The 17242-nt window shown below is 37.6% G+C and overlaps 1 protein-coding gene across 1 annotated transcript in view; it reads right to left on the bottom strand.

Annotated features, from left to right (window-relative positions):
- Positions 1–17242, bottom strand: part of FAS (Fas cell surface death receptor) — a 136384-nt gene that overhangs the window by 95898 nt on the left and 23244 nt on the right. Inside the window, exons 3-8 of the mRNA XM_055274277.2 lie at positions 13751–13968; positions 10631–10706; positions 8380–8475; positions 5949–6306; positions 4747–4871; positions 2589–2726 (exon numbers count right to left, since the gene is read on the bottom strand). Of these exons, the coding sequence (XP_055130252.1) occupies positions 2589–2726; positions 4747–4871; positions 5949–6306; positions 8380–8475; positions 10631–10706; positions 13751–13968 (1011 nt within the window). The remainder of the gene's footprint in view (positions 1–2588; positions 2727–4746; positions 4872–5948; positions 6307–8379; positions 8476–10630; positions 10707–13750; positions 13969–17242) is intronic.

A 17242-nucleotide genomic window follows, 5' to 3' on the forward strand; every position in this document is an offset into this window, starting at 1 on the left:
GGACAGTTTTCCCATGGGAGAATGAGGCTCCCATTCCCTTACTCTACGGAAATGAAAATGATGATGATGATGATAACAATGCCAGCAGATGCCATTTATTGCAACGTATAATGTGAACTAATCACTTTCCATGAGTCATATCATTGAATTCTCACAGCAACAAGATAAGTGCTATTATTATCCCCATTTTGCAGATGAGGAAACTGAGGTAAGCAGGAAAGTGAGTAACTTGCTGATGCTCATAAAACTAGTTAAACCAAACGTCTAAAGTCAAATACATGTCTGTCTATGTTTCAGACCTTTCTTTCCTATGACTAATTTGTATTTGAAAAAAGCCAGCTCTGGAATTTGTTGTTATTATTATACTTAATAAAAACCATCATAAAAAGTCATTACGATCACTCTGGTTTAGAAATGTAACATTTTTGTATTTTCATCCAACCACAATAATTTGATACGGTGAAATGAGTTTAACAAAAAGTCCTAGAATTCAAGAATTATGCTAAACTTATTAAACAACTTACCTTCATAATTGCATGCATTATGTCCATGGTAGGTCATAAGGGAAAAATTTTTGTTTCTAATTTGGAAAATGTTTTGTTAGATAAACTAACATTGACTTGTCAATGTAAATGCATAATTTAACGGACTGTCATTCTTGCTAGAATTTGTTTTGCTTTAAAATGCATTCTTGTTACAGAAATCATGTTAAGCTAAATAAGGCATTCTTTTTACAGAAATCATGTTAAGCTAAATAATATAGCAATTTCCAGGCAAACTGTAATGCATATTACTTACTGTTTAGTAACGCAAATAGACATATGAAGAGTTTTACAAACTCTTCATTATAAATAATTTCTTGCATTTGAGAGGCAGTTTATACTTTTCAAAGAGCTTTCACACCTGGTATCTTGTTTCCTGTTCACAGAAATCCAGTGAGGAGAGAAGGTATTCATTAGCCTCACTCAGTCAATGAGGGAATCTGGAAACGAGGCTAGAAGTCCTAACTGATAGCACATAGTAATTTACAGGAAGAGTTGGGACTATAGTCTCCTGTACCCTTCAGAACTGCATAATAGCAAATGCTTAGGAAGTGTGTGTGTGTGTGTCTGTGTGTGTGTGTGTGTGTGTGTGCGCGTGCTGCCCCTCCCCAGTGCTTCTCTATAAAGCAAGTAAAATACAAAATGATCATGTATCATTCCTCAAGGGCACTTGGAGGTCCTCAGAATGTGTCTTGGAAATTTTCTTGGCCAGTATCCTATCTCAGCAAGATGCCTTATCCTAACCTGCTATGGTTTGAATGGTGGGGTCTCCACCAATATTCATGATGAAACTTAATCCTCAATGCAACAGTATTAAGAAGCGTGGTCTTTGGGAGGTGATTAATCATGAGGGCTCCACTCTAGTGAATGGTATTAAGACCCTTGTGAAAGGGCTCAAGGTTGAAGGGAGTGCTGTCTTGCCCTTCTGCCTTCCACCCTGTGAGGACACAGCAACAAGGTGCCATTCGTGTTTAGTGAAGCTCGTGGAAGCTGAGAGCAGCCCTCACTAGACACCAGTGCTGGTGCCTTGATCTTGGACTTCCCAGTCTCCAAGACCAAATAAAATAATTTCTGTTCTTTTTACATTACCCTGTATCAGGCATTCTGTTATAGCAGCAAAAACACACCAAGACATTACCCTAGATCCAGCTTATGTAAGACTGAAAGGAAAAAACTTCCCTCGGCTGGATTGCACTATGGCTAGAAAGGATAGATTATTATCACCAATTATAACAGTTAGAATTTTCTGAGTCCCTCAAAAAATGTGCTATGAAATTCACCAATAGTATCTCATTTAATATGAAACATCCTGCGAAGTCAATTATGATCTCCACTTTGTGGATGATAAAACTGATGCTCAGATTGCTTAATAACTTGCCAATGCTCCTACAGTGAATTCTTACCAGAGCCCAGATTTAACCTCATGTCTATTTGATTTGCTCCTATGATGGCCTGGTGGGTATTGGAATTCAATGTTTTGGGCCCTATCCTCTTGCCTTACTCTGTGGCTGTTTGTACAGTGATCCATACATCGTTTGCCTATCTGAGGGATGTCGGGGAGTGTAGCTGATATATACAAACACATGTTTAAAAGAAACATTTTCAGATATTTTCTTAAAATAATCTAATTTAGACCCACACTAACAGCTGTCTAGCCAAATCAGTTAACAATTTGGCTAAGCCTTCACTAGGCTATGTAAAATCATCTAAAACAAATCACTGATTTCCAAGTGTTACTTTCTTTCTTTCTATGTCTTTTAACTTCAGATGATACAAAAAAGCATAAGATACATGTTCTCCAAACCCAGATTTGACAGATTTAGGCACAATCTAACACTGAAAAATATGCTATAATATGATGACCTTTTTTTTTTAATATCTGTTATTCTTTTCTCTTTGCTTGAGAGCCACTACTTAAATGATAACCTTTATTATATTTGAAAAAATTAAAAAGAAGAAGCTATTTAAATGAAGCTAAACTTTTTTTCAAGGAGGAAAATAGCACGCCACACAAAAATAAACTGAAACCCAAAAGGTCAAACGTACATGGATCCATCCTAGAGTGAGGAGATCATGTTGATCCTGAACATTGAATAATTCCTCTACATTCTCCACGTCACAATAGTCTGGTCCCGCAGACTGCTTTGGCACAATTACATGGGTAATAGTAAATTCATTATGTGTCTAAAAAACAAGTAGCAGAAAGAATGACATGCATCTCACAGAAAAAAAAATAACCGAACAAGAAGTGCAATGTTTAAGACTAAAGAGTCCCCCAGCAGGGGGGTGTGTCCAGGTACAGGGACCACTTACATCATCCCTCCCTGTACCTGGACACACAACCCTTCCCAATTCAAAAACAAAGTCCCAACAGTAAAAATGGATTCTTTGCCAAAAGTTTGAGAATCAGTTGTTTGTAGCTTGAAACCCACTTTCACAATAGAAAACATAACAGAAATAGGAATTTGCATTCCAGGCTGGTCTGTGGAAGTTTAGTTAATAAATGATGTCTTGATATATCTATAACGGAAAAACTGAACAAAACAAGGACAGATTTATTTGGAGGGGGAGATACTAGTTAAATAATTCTGTGGTGCTACCAAAAGGCATTTCTTAGGGTTGTGAAGGTTGATGGTTTTGTTTCTATTTTACTAATTATATTTAATGTCACTTCAAGACTTAAGACATTCTTAGAATGTTGGGAGGACTTACTAGGATCTTCTGTAATAAGATAATGTTTTGGATTTGCAATCAGATAAAGAGAAAGGAAAAAACAAATTACCCCCCTTAGGCAAAAGATAAGAGTTGAGAGGAAGAGGCTTGTGAAGTGCCATGGGATCCTCAAGGAAGAGATGTTTGTGCAATGAGAGGTTGTCCTCCCCCAGGCAGGCTGGCCTTTCTCCCGTCCAGAGGACCATCCTCTCTCCAGCCTTAGGGCTTTCCTGCACACTACGCACTGCTCCTTTCCCCTGATTTCAACTCTTGCCTCCATCCAACCTCCTCCTTTATGTATTCTTCAGGCCTAGCTCAAATATCACTTCTTAGGGAAACCCTTCTCGACCCCTCAGACAAGGTTAGATTTCCCAGTTACACACTCCCATGATGCCCTACACTTGCACAAACAGCACTCAGCCCCACTTATTATTAGTCATCTGTCTGGGTCTTCACAGCATCGTAAGCATCGTGAGGCAGGGACTGTGGCTGTTGCAGGACACCAAATGCTAATAACCAGCACAGTGCTTGGCACATTTAGATACTCAGTAAATGTTTGCGTCACAACGGAGTGAATGAATCACAAATGAATCAATCAATCAAAATACAACAGGATATGGGGGTGAATGCTTCAATAGCACACTGTCCCCTTAAGTGCAACAGAGGCGACTATAGATGCCCATTCTCCTGTGCTTGCCACCAATGGCTTCCTCTCTCCGGGAAAGTAATGACAAAACACTGGAATGCAGCAGGAGATTGTGTACTGAATACAACGTATTATTATTCAATAAAGCAGAGGTTCCTAAGCTAAATTTTGAGGACTGAAAATATACCTGGACCCACATATATAAACTGGTACTCAAAACAGACTGTGAAAGGACACGTCCAAAGAAACGTTATCTTTGTTGTAGATAGGAAATTGAATGCATCTCCTCTCTTTCCTCTCCTTCTATTATGACATTGTCTTTCATCACATACTTATGATGACATCTTCCATAATTAAATATGTCCTGTGCTTATAAGCTTTTGTTGAAACTACTGCCTTAAACTAAAAGAAACAACAAAATCCTAGTTTTATTCCACGTGTATCTGAAAAAGAATAGCAAAATAATACATGCCACAGATAAAATTAATTATATGAATGTATGTGAAACTAACAATTGCAATGAAAATTTGATTTGGCAACCAGATAGATTTGGAAATCTGAAGACCTGTATTTCGTACCATTTTTCTAATCAAAGATTTAATTTATAGGTTGATTCTTTAGGACAAGTTTTTATAGTGTCTCTGAAATTTTACAATCTATTTTTCTAGAAGGATCATTCCATTAGTAATGACAGTAGTTTTATAAAGTTAATCTGTGTAATGTTAATTTCATAATATTGACAACTCTTAGCATGGTTTTATTCTGTTCCACTTATCAGAAGAAATCTAGTACTATTAAAAGTATCCTATGCAGATATATATATTTACATACATAAAAAGATCATACCAGTTTTCCACAGAGTATTCCACAGGTTTCTATTCCTCTCACTGTATTGGATTCTGCCAGCTGCAGAAATTTGTGGCAAAGATCTTTTGGCAAAACTACACATCGCAGTCCTTCAACCACTAAATCTAAGAAACAAAAAAGAGAGAAAAGGCTAAAAAACAAACTTTATGTCCCATCTTTCAAAATTGTTATTGGCAAGCAGTTGCAGTTGGACATAAATTTCAAAAATAAAAGTATCAGGTGTTCCACTTTCCATATTTTATTTTAAAACTCTTAGAAGTAAACATTAACTAGAAGTAAAATTAAATTATTTATATAAATTATTTTATAAGCAAAATTGGAAGGTACAAGCACTTTTACATGTTTGTGCCTTGGGTCAACTATTTACATGTTATGTTATCTTTTGGCATGAAGCAAATATAGGGTTAAATGCATAGGCTGCATAGAATGCATCTCATATCCTATAAGACATAGATAAATATTGTGTTTATCATGTTACTTATATCTTTATGAAAGTTGGTGATCAGTAAGTAAAAGCACAACGTTTTGGTAAACAATTAGCAGTAAAGTAACTTTAAAAATGGTTGCCTATTATCACTCATTTCAAATAAATGGGAACACAAATTCTATCTGACAGTGTCTGCGAAGAAGAATTCTGTATTTTGGAAACTTGCCAGCACTGATCTGGCAGTACTGAGCAGCACTAATTCTTGCAGAAACACACAGTCCATTTGGAGGTTAATTATCTATGTGTACGAGATTCTCTCAGTCCAAAGATGATGCTAAACTTACTGAGTATAAACATTTATTGCTGAGCAAAGGTCTGGATAAACAATTTTCTCAACACCTTTTCTCTCCAGAAAGATGGATGTATTTAAGATGTATGTATTTCTTAGTTAAAATACATAGAAGACAAAAGTACTTGAAATTCTTCTCATTTAAAAACTCCATTCAATGATAAAATACTTCCCATTTATTATAGAGTCTCTGCTCTACCGGGGGCATCATATTTCCTGAATTTTAAGGTTATATATAGTAAAAGCCAGAGGGTATTGAAAGGTTAGTTCTGTCATTCATACCATATTACGCAGGTGGCCTACTACAATTAATAATGAAATGAGAAGGACCCTCCCAGATGCTATAGAAATATGGTTCCATCCGATGAGCCTCAGTGTCTCACGTGGGTGCATTTCATCACTTACTCTGAACAGCACTTAGAGTAGCAGCTGGCGTTAAGGCTCTGTTTACAGGAGGAGAGTGGCTAGCATAATTGGTTGCATCACTTTTATTAGGTTGATCTGCAAATACATTCAGCAAGGAATTGTTCTGGTGTGTGGAAAAGCAGGACAAAGCACTCCCATCAATCTGCTCCGACAGCCCTGGGGTTTGCTGACTTCGCATTTGACCTCGGGCTAATTCTTGCTTCTTGAGTTGATCTTCAAAAAACAGAAACTGCTCTGATTCTAGCTGCTGCTGGCGCATCTGAGCAATCCGCTTCCTTTCTGCCTCTATCAATCTCTGATGTTCCAGTTTTTTGAGAATTTCAGCTTTATATTTGTTCTAAAAAGTGTGGCAGCCAGAAGAGAAGGTTAGTTTCCAAGGAAAAACATTGAACTGGAATTAGACATTTTCAGTCTTCAAGCAGACAGAGAAAAGGCTAGATACTGTGATACGCCCACAGGGACACTCAGGGAACAGTCAGAGAAATACAGAACATCAGGGCAAAAGCCCCTTGATCTGATTAAGATAGCAGTTCTAAATCCACTGATATTTTACCAGAGACAGGCCATGACAATCAGGATCCCTTCATTCCCTTATGCTTTTAAATACTGGAAAATCAACGTCAGGGTTGTTTGCTCAGTCAGACCAACAAGACCATATGAAACAAAATATCTCACCCCTACTGCACTTCTAATATAGTGGCCACTAGTCACATGTGGTTATTTGACCTTGATTAAAATTAAACAAAGTTAGAAATTCAGTACCTCAGGCACACTAGTCACATTTAAGTACCCAGTAGCCACATGTGGCTAGTGGATACCATATTGGAAAGTGTCAAACAGAACACGTGCATCATCGCAGGGAGTTCTATTGAACAGTGCTGCCCTAGAACCTTTTGCATTTGACTCTAGAACTCACACTCTGCTGGAAATTTATGGACAAGAAGGAATCACTAAAACATGGTTATTAAAATGTGTTCCAACCTTCTCTGTCACCACTAACCGAGAGTTTTGCTAAAAATGAGGAGTCCCAAGCTCTCCAGTTCTAACAAAATATCCAGGCTTATTAGGTCAGATAATATGAAATAGTAATGAGCCTGTCAGGTGATTTTGATAGAAACTAGATTTGGGAGCTACCGTAAGATGGCGGTACCATGGGGGACACAGCTTACAGCGGCACATTCAGGTGCATACAAATCACCCTGGGGCTAATTGCAAATCCTGATTCAGCAGGTCTGGAGTGGGGCCTGAGATTCTGCATGTCTAACAAGCTTCCAAATGATGCTAATGCTGGCTGAAGCAAGGGCTCACAGACATGGCTGTTCAGCTCTCCTAGGCTCAGTCCTGCTATTCTAAACCCACAGAGATTCCTACATGGGACACTACTGTAGGCTATGAAGTGACTGGTATCAAAGGCAGAACATGCAACAGCTGCACAGCCTGTTCCTCCCAGGAAGATCATGAAGAGGAAGATCATACACATTGCTGACTGTGGAAAGGAGACTTGAACTGGGCTTTCGTCTCCCTTGCTGTTGTTGCTTTGTCTTACCCTCCAAGATAATTTCTATCTTTCATATTTCAAGTCACATTATTAATATACACACTTGAGGGACATTTCCAATTTCAACATTCCCTCTACCACTTCGTTAAAACTCTCCACTCAAGCCAGCCTTCCACCTATGCACAAAGAAACTCAAAAAGCTCCATGAGCATTCTCAGAGCTGATGAGATTGAACTGAAGTGAGAGTCAGTGAAGGTGGTAGCCTCTAAAGCAAATAAAACACAAACAAAAAAGCAAAATAACATTTATAATGATGCTATGTTGAACGTGAGTATCCCATACACTCACTGGCCAATTTCTTCTTCCAATGCCTTTCTGCCTCTCAGACAATATCATAATGTTCACTCTTTATTAATAACAATCCAGAAGCCACCACTTTTGGGTGATACGATTACATTTCAACCACAAAGTTAGCTGTTATTCTATCTCAATGCAATACTGACTGTAACATTCTAAGAATCAAATTCACATTTCTAAGGCCTAATCATTAGGCACATCAAAAACCATATACTGCTCTCCCTACCTCCTACTGGCTGTTCATCTGGCAAAAGAGCAGCCATCTGGCTCAAGGTTATATTGGCAAGAGTTAATCAAAAAGTTCTACTTAAATCGCTGCAGGAAATCTGTTTTCTAACACATTGCTTTGTTAGATATTGTAAGGAAATAGAAATACCACATTGTTGGTACAACTGCTTAACCTGGATATCAGCATTTTATTGGTTTCACATCACTGCATCTTTAATTTTTAATGTAAATGCACAAAACATTTGAAAAACTCATCACATAAAAATGAAATTCAAAAAACACTTATACATAAAATAGTCATGAAATAAATGTACCAACTGAACTTACTTTGCTTTGCAAATATTCTTGGTATTCTACGTTATATTTCTTTAAAAGGTCGTTTTTCAATTCATCTGTCCTTGGAAATGCAATCTCCTTCAGTTTCTTTTAAAAATATATATACATATTGATTAGTGGGATTTTCAATACACTCTTTCAGATCATCAGGTGAGAAAGAAAAACAGCTCGTAGGTATATTGCAAATAAAGTCATGGGCAACCAAAGATGATGGCAGAAAAATAAATCTCTCTGTTTTATGGGTCCAAAATATAACTTTCCAGCAGGAAACAAACACTATTATCCCTTTTGTAAGACCTTTATTGGCCCCACTGATTAGATAAGCATTTTGTTATAGCCCAATGCTATAAAATGTAAATAGCTAGAACTTTGTGGCTACCTTTGTGGTACCCCATTTTTAGGCAGTGAGTTTGAGATCAATGACTTGTTCTATAGTACATAAATCATGTAGCATCAGAATTAGAAGGGATGTGAGAGAATATATGGTGGGTAGGGATTTCTAGATATGCTAGACTGTAAAAAGAACAGCTGGGGCACTTTTTATAAAAATACAGACCCCCTAAGCCTAATCTGGATCGACTGAATTAACACCTCTAGAGAACGGGTCTGGGAATCTGGATCTCAAACAGCTTCCTCAGAGATTGTTAATGGCAGGAAAATCTGGGAATTCTTATATAGTCCAACTACCTCTTCTTTTTTAGAGTTGAGGATACAAAGGCCTGGAGAGACTGAGAGTCCTGTTCGGTATTATGCAACCAGCTAGCGGCTCATTTAGGACCAGAACTCAAGTTTCCTGACTCTAGCTCTTTCACCAAATTTCTATTCTCTTAATCCTTCGTTATTCATTTATGTATTTATTCATATATCTATTCAATAAGCATAAACAAGGGAAATGTATATGGTTTTGGAGAATTTTTCTCCTACAAAAAAAATAAGCATAACCCTAAATTATAGTACAAGAGTCACCGTGACAGCCTGGCACCTTTGGTTTCCAAACAGACTCTCTGAGGTTGAATGAACAAGAGAATTGAGGGGAAATGTTACACAAAGACATGATAATAAATGATACTTCAGGTAAGTGACTGTAGACATTAAAAAAGTTGGCTGGGCGCGGTGGCTCACGCCTGTAATCCTAACACTTTGGGAGGCAGAGGCAGGCAGATCACTTGAGGTCAGGAGTTCGAGACCAGCGTGGCCAATATGGTGAAACCCCATCATCTCTGTTAAAAATACAAAAATTAGCTGGGCATGGTAGCAGGTGCCTGTAATCCCAGCTACTCAGGAGGCTGAGGCAGGATAACTGCTTGAACCCGGGAGGAAGAGGTTGCAGTGAGCAGAGATTGCGCCACTTCACTCCAGCCTAGGTGACAGAGCAAGACTCTGACTCAAAATAAATAAATAAATAAATAAATAAATAAATAAATAAAGTAGATGACCATTTGACAAAATCTGCATTTTGCTTATGCATCCTCAGGTCTGAAAAGACTCATAGAAAAGCCTTTATTTCATTATTTGGTAAAGTGTTTTTCAAAAATTATTTAAAATTTCATGCTACAATTGGCTTTGTGTACATGATTTTATCTTCCTTCATATAAGACCAATACAAACTGTTAAAGACAAATAAATGGGAGACATTGTAAATGTTTATATAAAAGAATATATTCGCAGCTAGACATAACCAAAATTATAGATATAGCAATTATTGGTGATAAACAAATCATTAAAAAATTGATGATAAATTGCAACACTCTTTTTCCTTGATAGTATTTTAGTCTACCACCTCCTGCTTCCCCCACAACACTTTACAATCTATAATTCCAGTTCTGTAAGATGTAAATAGCTAGAACTTTGTGGCTGCCTTAATAACTAACACTAATTTTCAAATAGTATTGAGTTCAAGGCTGTATCAAATAATCAAAAGCAGCCAAAATGACCGTCTGAAAGAAGTTCGGAGAAATATACAACATTCTCTTAATCTCTGGGGAGATTATTGTAAAATAATTCCTTCTTCACACCATTAGGTAACGTTTTTCTTTCTTTCTTTTCCCCCAGCATCAATTAGACAAACCACACTGGCTCAGTGATGATCATTAAATGTCTAAGAAAAAATCGAAACATCATAGTTAATGGAATGAATTTCTTGCACTCAAACTCTCAAGAGAAAGAGGAAGGAGAAGGGTGAATCAATAATGGATACTTATGGAGCATTTGATTCCACGGTGGAGAAGAAAACCCACAATACCTTCATAATATCCTGCTTTTCAGGTACTGCACATTGCTGGTAATCTCGATGGTTAGGAAGCTTTTCTACAAACAAGCTAAGAAAGAGAAAACATGTCCTTAGCATTATGTGACAGCAAAAGCTCAATAATGGTTTATAATAAGGGAATGAGGATCCTTTTTCAAAACTGACATGTTTAATAACTTATTCATTTACCTTCAGTGTTGCCATCTGCCTTTTCACTAAAGTCTGGCATGAGTATCATTTTGGTATTAACGGTTAAGCTCAACAAACTAAGCACCATAGCTAACAAGGCTAAGGTCAGGGTACTCTCTAAACAGATCAAGTAACTTTGATCTTTCTCAGGTACTGCATGCTTAACCCCTAAAGAGCACCATCTTACTTTTGCGTACTGCTGGCAACAGAGAGAATCACATAAAAATATCAGAGCATGGAAAGAGTGATGTAAATCCCTTCTCACTCTTGAAAAAAACTCAAACGACCACTGATGAATCAGCAGCGCCATCATGTATCAAAAAACTCTTAATCGAAAACTCATAACTAAGAAAAGTGACAACCAGAATCCCTAGTGAATTAGGAGTTGCTAATTAGGAATTCATTATTTTTTGTCACCGTTTGAGGAACAAGAGACAGCAGCAGTGAAAGAAAATTCCTACAGCAAACCAGGTGCATCGCTTCCAGGTAAAGTGAAGAAACTGCTACCACGAAGGCAGGGAATTCTCCTTTTTATGCACTGATGTATCCTCAGCCTGAAGAATAGCATCCAGCTCATAATAAGTGCTCAATAAATATTTGCAAAATGAATGAATAACCCTTCCTTGATAAATCATAATGAGCTGTAAATGCTATTTCTGATCAAATAATATGCCTTATATTTACTGATTCTGTAAATCAAATCAAAGACACATATACTCATCATTTAATTTCATCTGATGACAAGGCTATAGGTTAGACAGAAATGTTAGCATAATTCCCATTTTAAATGAGAAAATTAAGGCTTAAAGAAGCTTTAAAAGTTGTTAGCTATCTAAGCCTTTATAAATAGAATAAATTCAAAGACATTTAGAGCAGAGGGGACCTCAGAGATTTTCTCCCATAAATCTTTCATTTGTAGATGAGGAACTAAGGCCCAGGACGAATAAGTGAATTACAAATTATCATACAACTAATAATACAAGAGAATTCAAGTATTTTGATTACACAGTAATTCTGAGATATAGGGGCCTTTTCCCTTTCACCAGGCTCACAATTCCATAGGAACATATGCAAGACCAGAGCAGAAGGTGAAAAAGAAATATCATTAATTGGTAACTTATTCAGAAACAAAAATTATTGGAAAAGTTTGGCTATCAATGGTGGAGAATAACTTCTAATTTCATATTTATTACTTAACTTTCTAAAAACAAGTGATTTTCCCAGGTAGGGTGAAGGTTGCCAACCATTCTCTAAATTTTCAAGTTCAGTAACTTGAATAAAATGCAGATCTCAATTTTGCATACCATGTAAACTGCCTTTAATTTTGCCCTCGGTAGAATCACGGAAGGCAATTTTTAAAATATTGTATCTTTCAACTTCTTAAATGTTCTCAGGCTAAGTCCCTGACTAAGCTAGTGAAATTATATGTGAAATAAGCTAGGCACAGAAACACAAATACTGCAAGATCTCACTTATAACGTAGAAGGAATCTAAAATAGTTGAATTCACAGCGGGGCAGAGAGTAGCATGGTAGCTATCAGAGTTCCAGCAGTTGAGGATGGGGGTGAGATGTTGGTCAAAGGACACAAAATTTCAGTTAGACAGGAGGAGTAAGTTCAGGAGGTCCAGTGTATACGATGATTATACTTAATAACAATGTATTGCATAATTACGCAGCTTGGGTCTGGCACAGTAGCTCATGCCTATAATCCCAGGACTTTGGGAGGCCAAAGCAGGAGGATCACTTGCATCCAGGAGTTGGAGATCAGCCTGGGCAACATAGTAAGATCCCGTCTCTACAAAAATAAAAAATTAGGTGAGCATGGTGACACATGCCTGTAGTCCCAGCTACTTGGGAGGCTGAGGTGGGAGGATCACTTGAGCCAGGGAGCTCGAGGCTGCAGTGAGCTATGATTGTGCCACTGCACTCAGCCTGTGCAACAGGGAGACCCCGTCTCAATAAAAGGTCTGTGAGGTAATAAATATGTAAATTGGCTTGACTTGGTCATTCTACAATATAAGCATATATGTATCAAAACATGTTGCATACCACAAATATATATAATTTTTGTCAAATTAAATAAAATTAATAAATAATAAGCTAGCAAAAGTAATCGACATGTGACTTTCAATTAAAATTAAAAAATAGAAGGTTCATCTTAGAAGATATAATTATTGATAACAGGACATAAGTTATCAACTAGTAAGTTACCAGATTTATAGTAAGGAAAGATGAAGTCCCATTTCTGTTAACTCTTAAACTAGGATATGTCACTGACAAATATCTGTCTAATAGGAAACATGATACTTTGACATGGCTGTTTTGATGTAGCCACTTTTACTCAACATTTTGACAGCTCTTTTGTACATAGTGTTCTTAATAGCCTAATAAAATGTTTTTTAAAAAGAAATAATAAGTGCTATATGAAACTTGAATGAGTTTCCTGAACCTATCCCTGAACCTGAATCAGATCTTTCCTGGGTCTCCCAACTTGTCCCCCAGACTCAACCCACCAAATCAAATTTTTTAAATGTTGATGGCATGTTCTAGGTGCTGTAAATGGAGCTGCACTGCAGTTCCTGCTCCCATAGAGCTTCCATTTCTGTTGGGGAAAATCGCATGAAAAAATAAATTATATTTATGAAGACTGAAACATGCATTAAATAGATTACTGTGCTGGCCTTGGGGAGGAAATCTGATAACCCTGAGCCTCCCGCCCTCCCTGACCCTAAGCCTCAGAGATGGTGTTGGGATGCCTGTGAGTACATTAGTTGGTAATTTAAAAACTTGAACATATAATGCTCCTAGAGACTGTGCAATTGGTCTGAATATGAAAACATTACTGATACCCAAACTGCCACATCAAAATAACTATGTAAATATTTTTCCAACTTTCTCACTTCAGAGGCCTTTAAAACACTTACGTTATAAATTTATTATAAAGAACGAAGGCATTTTCCAAATTTCCTTCTTCCAAATACACAGACGCCATCCTCTCCATCTCTACTCCAGACCTAAAGTAACGTCGTGGAGTGATGTCTTCACTGATGGTGATATTACAACCAAGCTTGCTTAGGGCACGGACTCGCTCTTCCGGGCTTAGGGAAACATCTGTATGGTCAGGCATAGCAGCTAACTTTTTCTGCAAAGCAAAATTTAAATCTCTGATTAATTGGTGATTATAGTAAGAAAAGGATATGACTAATATTATGGACGTATTTTCTGTATGAGGAACTTAACACCATTACCTAAGGAAATCTTTTCATAAGTTAATGATATAACCAAAGTAAAGCATTTTTGCTTAAACACATGGTTTATACAACAAAAAGACAAACCTCCAGGGTAAACATACAGTTTTATTGGAGTGGGATCTCACTTTAGGTTTCAGGGTATGCAAATGTTTCAGGTCATTTTAGGTAAAATATCATTGCTCCTCATATCCCTGTGCATGCTTCTATCTGGGATCATGTGAAGCAGGTCATAAGATGAATCCCTGCCATTGCAGGGTTCATGTCAGTCTACTCTGAAGGGTCTCCAAGGAGGTAACTTGGATTCAAGTTACTATAAAGATTCAATTCTATTCCAGAATAAGTGTTGTTTAGTAAGAAGTTTACAGGGCCTCTCTGTATCTTCATTGAGTTAAAAAAAAAACCCAAAAACCCACAAGTAAGTCCTGGAGAAGCCTTTTCAAGCATAAGAATGCCCCTCCCATTTTTTTTAACATAAAAAGAATCTCAGACCTCCAAATAATAGTAATTACACTGTTAAATTAGTCTTTGACTAAGAAAATAATGATATGTTACTAAGAAATGTCAGTGATAGTAATTTGAATTTTATTAATAAAAACAGCATCTATACACTTTTGGTAAAGCATAGAACATATACAATTCAGAATAATTATTCAATAAAAAGTCGGTGCTTCAGAAAGGAAATTTTCTCTGTTAAGTGCCACATAGCAAGTATCTTAGGCTCTGCTAGCCATACGGTTTCCATTGCAACTTGAATTCAGCTCTCAGCATGAAAGTCACCATAAACAATATGGAAAAAAATGACCCTGGCTGTGTCCCCCAAATTTTTATTTATAAAAACAAGTGGGTGGTTTGGCCCTTAGACCATAGTTTGCTGACCCCTGCTTTAGATCAGCATGTTTCAAAGCATGGTCCATGTACTGGCAGCATCAGCATCAACTGGGAGTTTCTTACAAATGCAAATTCCTAACAGGTCTCACCTCAGACCTACAGTCAGGATCTCTGGAGTTAGGCTGGAGAATCAATGTTTTAATCCGTCTTTCCAGAGGTGCTTATGCATGCACAGTTTGAGAAGCAAGGCTTTAGACCAACCCCTTCTACCATTGCTGGATGCTCCCAGAACGGAGTTTGCCTAGAGCAAATTTAGCTTCTCAAGGCCTCCTTGGTCAGTTAAGGGTAGGTTGCAAGTCTGACTACTGTGTGGGTGGAGCACTTCATTCAAGTCTGTAGAAAGCTATAAAAGAAGTCAAGGTAAGCATACTTTTAGTCTGGCCATGAATTACCGAGCCAACCTTCAGGGGCAGGATATAATGAATTAGATATCTGGAGTTCTTCCAATGACATCTGGTCTACTTTGGTGGTAATTTTATAGCCAATAAAACCCCAGAGATCTGAAATGATTCTTGGTCCTAAAGGTTTAATATGTAACCACAGACCCATAAACTTGTGTCTCAAGGCTTCATTAAGTAAGAACCATACCATGTCCCTTGTACGTTTTATTATGTGGCTTCCCCACATCAGAGACAGAAATTGGAGTTTCTGAACTTTGAGCCTCAGGCTTCAGTATATAGTCTTTTCCAATTGAGATGTCTCAAATCCTACAGCAATCCATCCACTTTTCCCTAACCACACTCATCTATAGAACTCAACAGCACCAAAAGAAAATATTGTCATTTGACCACAGATGATTGCTTCAATGACATCAGAAAAATGACTAGGAAAAAAACCTATGAAAATCAGAATGTTCTCCAAAGGGGGTTCCAGCCTCTCATATGTATAAAAGTAATGTGTTCATATTTTACTACTATATAGTCCACATTGAGTTATACTTATTTCTGTACAAGTGTGTCTGATCCCTTATGAACTCCTTGGGGTTTTAAAAGGAATCATTTTCCATTTATCTATGTTCCCTAGAATGTAGCATATTCCCTGCCACATAAGTGATAATTAATAAGTATATCAAATGAAAGAGAGAAAGAAGTGAGAGAAGGAAGCAACAAGAGATTATAATTAGTTTTTTTCCCTGAAAATGAAAATTAGATTGATTTTTCCTCTTCTGAATGGTCCTATCCTTCCCAAATTGAAAACTGATTTCAAAGATAAGCTGGAAAATAACCTAAAGTCTTCATCAATCTATAATATTTAATTTGCATGCAGGCTTCTTGGATGAAAACACAAATTTTCCAGATAAAAAGCCTTTGTGTTCATTTTCACAGTGACATATACAATAAAATTTTAATTACTGTTATATAATGTTCTAGAAAAACACAGAAGACATCTCATAAGGATGACTCCTTCCTCTGAAGAGGTGGAAATGGGTCAGTCTTTATTAACCATAGTGGAACAACAACATTGGGACAGAAAGTGAAAATGTTTCCGCAATTGTCTACCTTTCCAAACATACTCTGAAGACAACTAAGCTTTGTGAAGGACTTTCTTGGTCAAGAAAAAACATTAGGGGCCGGGTGCAGTGGCTCACGCCTGTAATCCCAGCAATCTGGGAGGCTGAGGCAGGCTGATCATGAGGTCAGGAGATCGAGACCATCTTGGCTAACACGGTGAAAACCCGTCTCTACTAAGAATACAAAAAGTTAGCTGGGCGTGGTGGCGGGAGCCTGTAGTCCCAACTACTCAGGAGGCTGAGGCAGGAGAATGTCATGAACCTGGGAGGCGAAGCTTGCAATGAGCCGAGATCACGCCACTGCACTCTAGCCTGGGCAACAGAGCGAGACTCTGCCTCAAAAAAAAAAAAAAAAAAGAGAGAGAAAAAACATTAGGTCACAACCTATCTCAGTACAAGAACCAGGCCCTCTCTTTCTTTATGTCTTGGTGCTAGTCTTTGTGCGTACAGGGTATTTAGTATACTGCAGCTCATGGGGCTCCTTCTACAAGGTCACCGTGAGTGGCTGGGGAGGGTCACCAAGAGGAGGAAAATGGGAATGACAGTTTCCATTTATCGTACCATCCTGGTAGGCTAGGAGCATCAAAAAATATTGTTTCCAATTGTCATTGGGAAAAAATAAAAAATCAGGGCCATGGAGATTACATAATGTGTCTATATTCACACTCAGAGACTGATCTAGGACATAGAATAAGCCCATGTGATGTAGCTACAGAAAGTGTGCACAGTGCTGGGCAGTGAGGGGAAAAGTGAGAAGAACAAGAGCT

The sequence above is a fragment of the Symphalangus syndactylus genome, chromosome 4 (genome assembly GCF_028878055.3).
Source record: "Symphalangus syndactylus isolate Jambi chromosome 4, NHGRI_mSymSyn1-v2.1_pri, whole genome shotgun sequence".
Classification (NCBI taxonomy): domain Eukaryota; kingdom Metazoa; phylum Chordata; class Mammalia; order Primates; family Hylobatidae; genus Symphalangus; species Symphalangus syndactylus.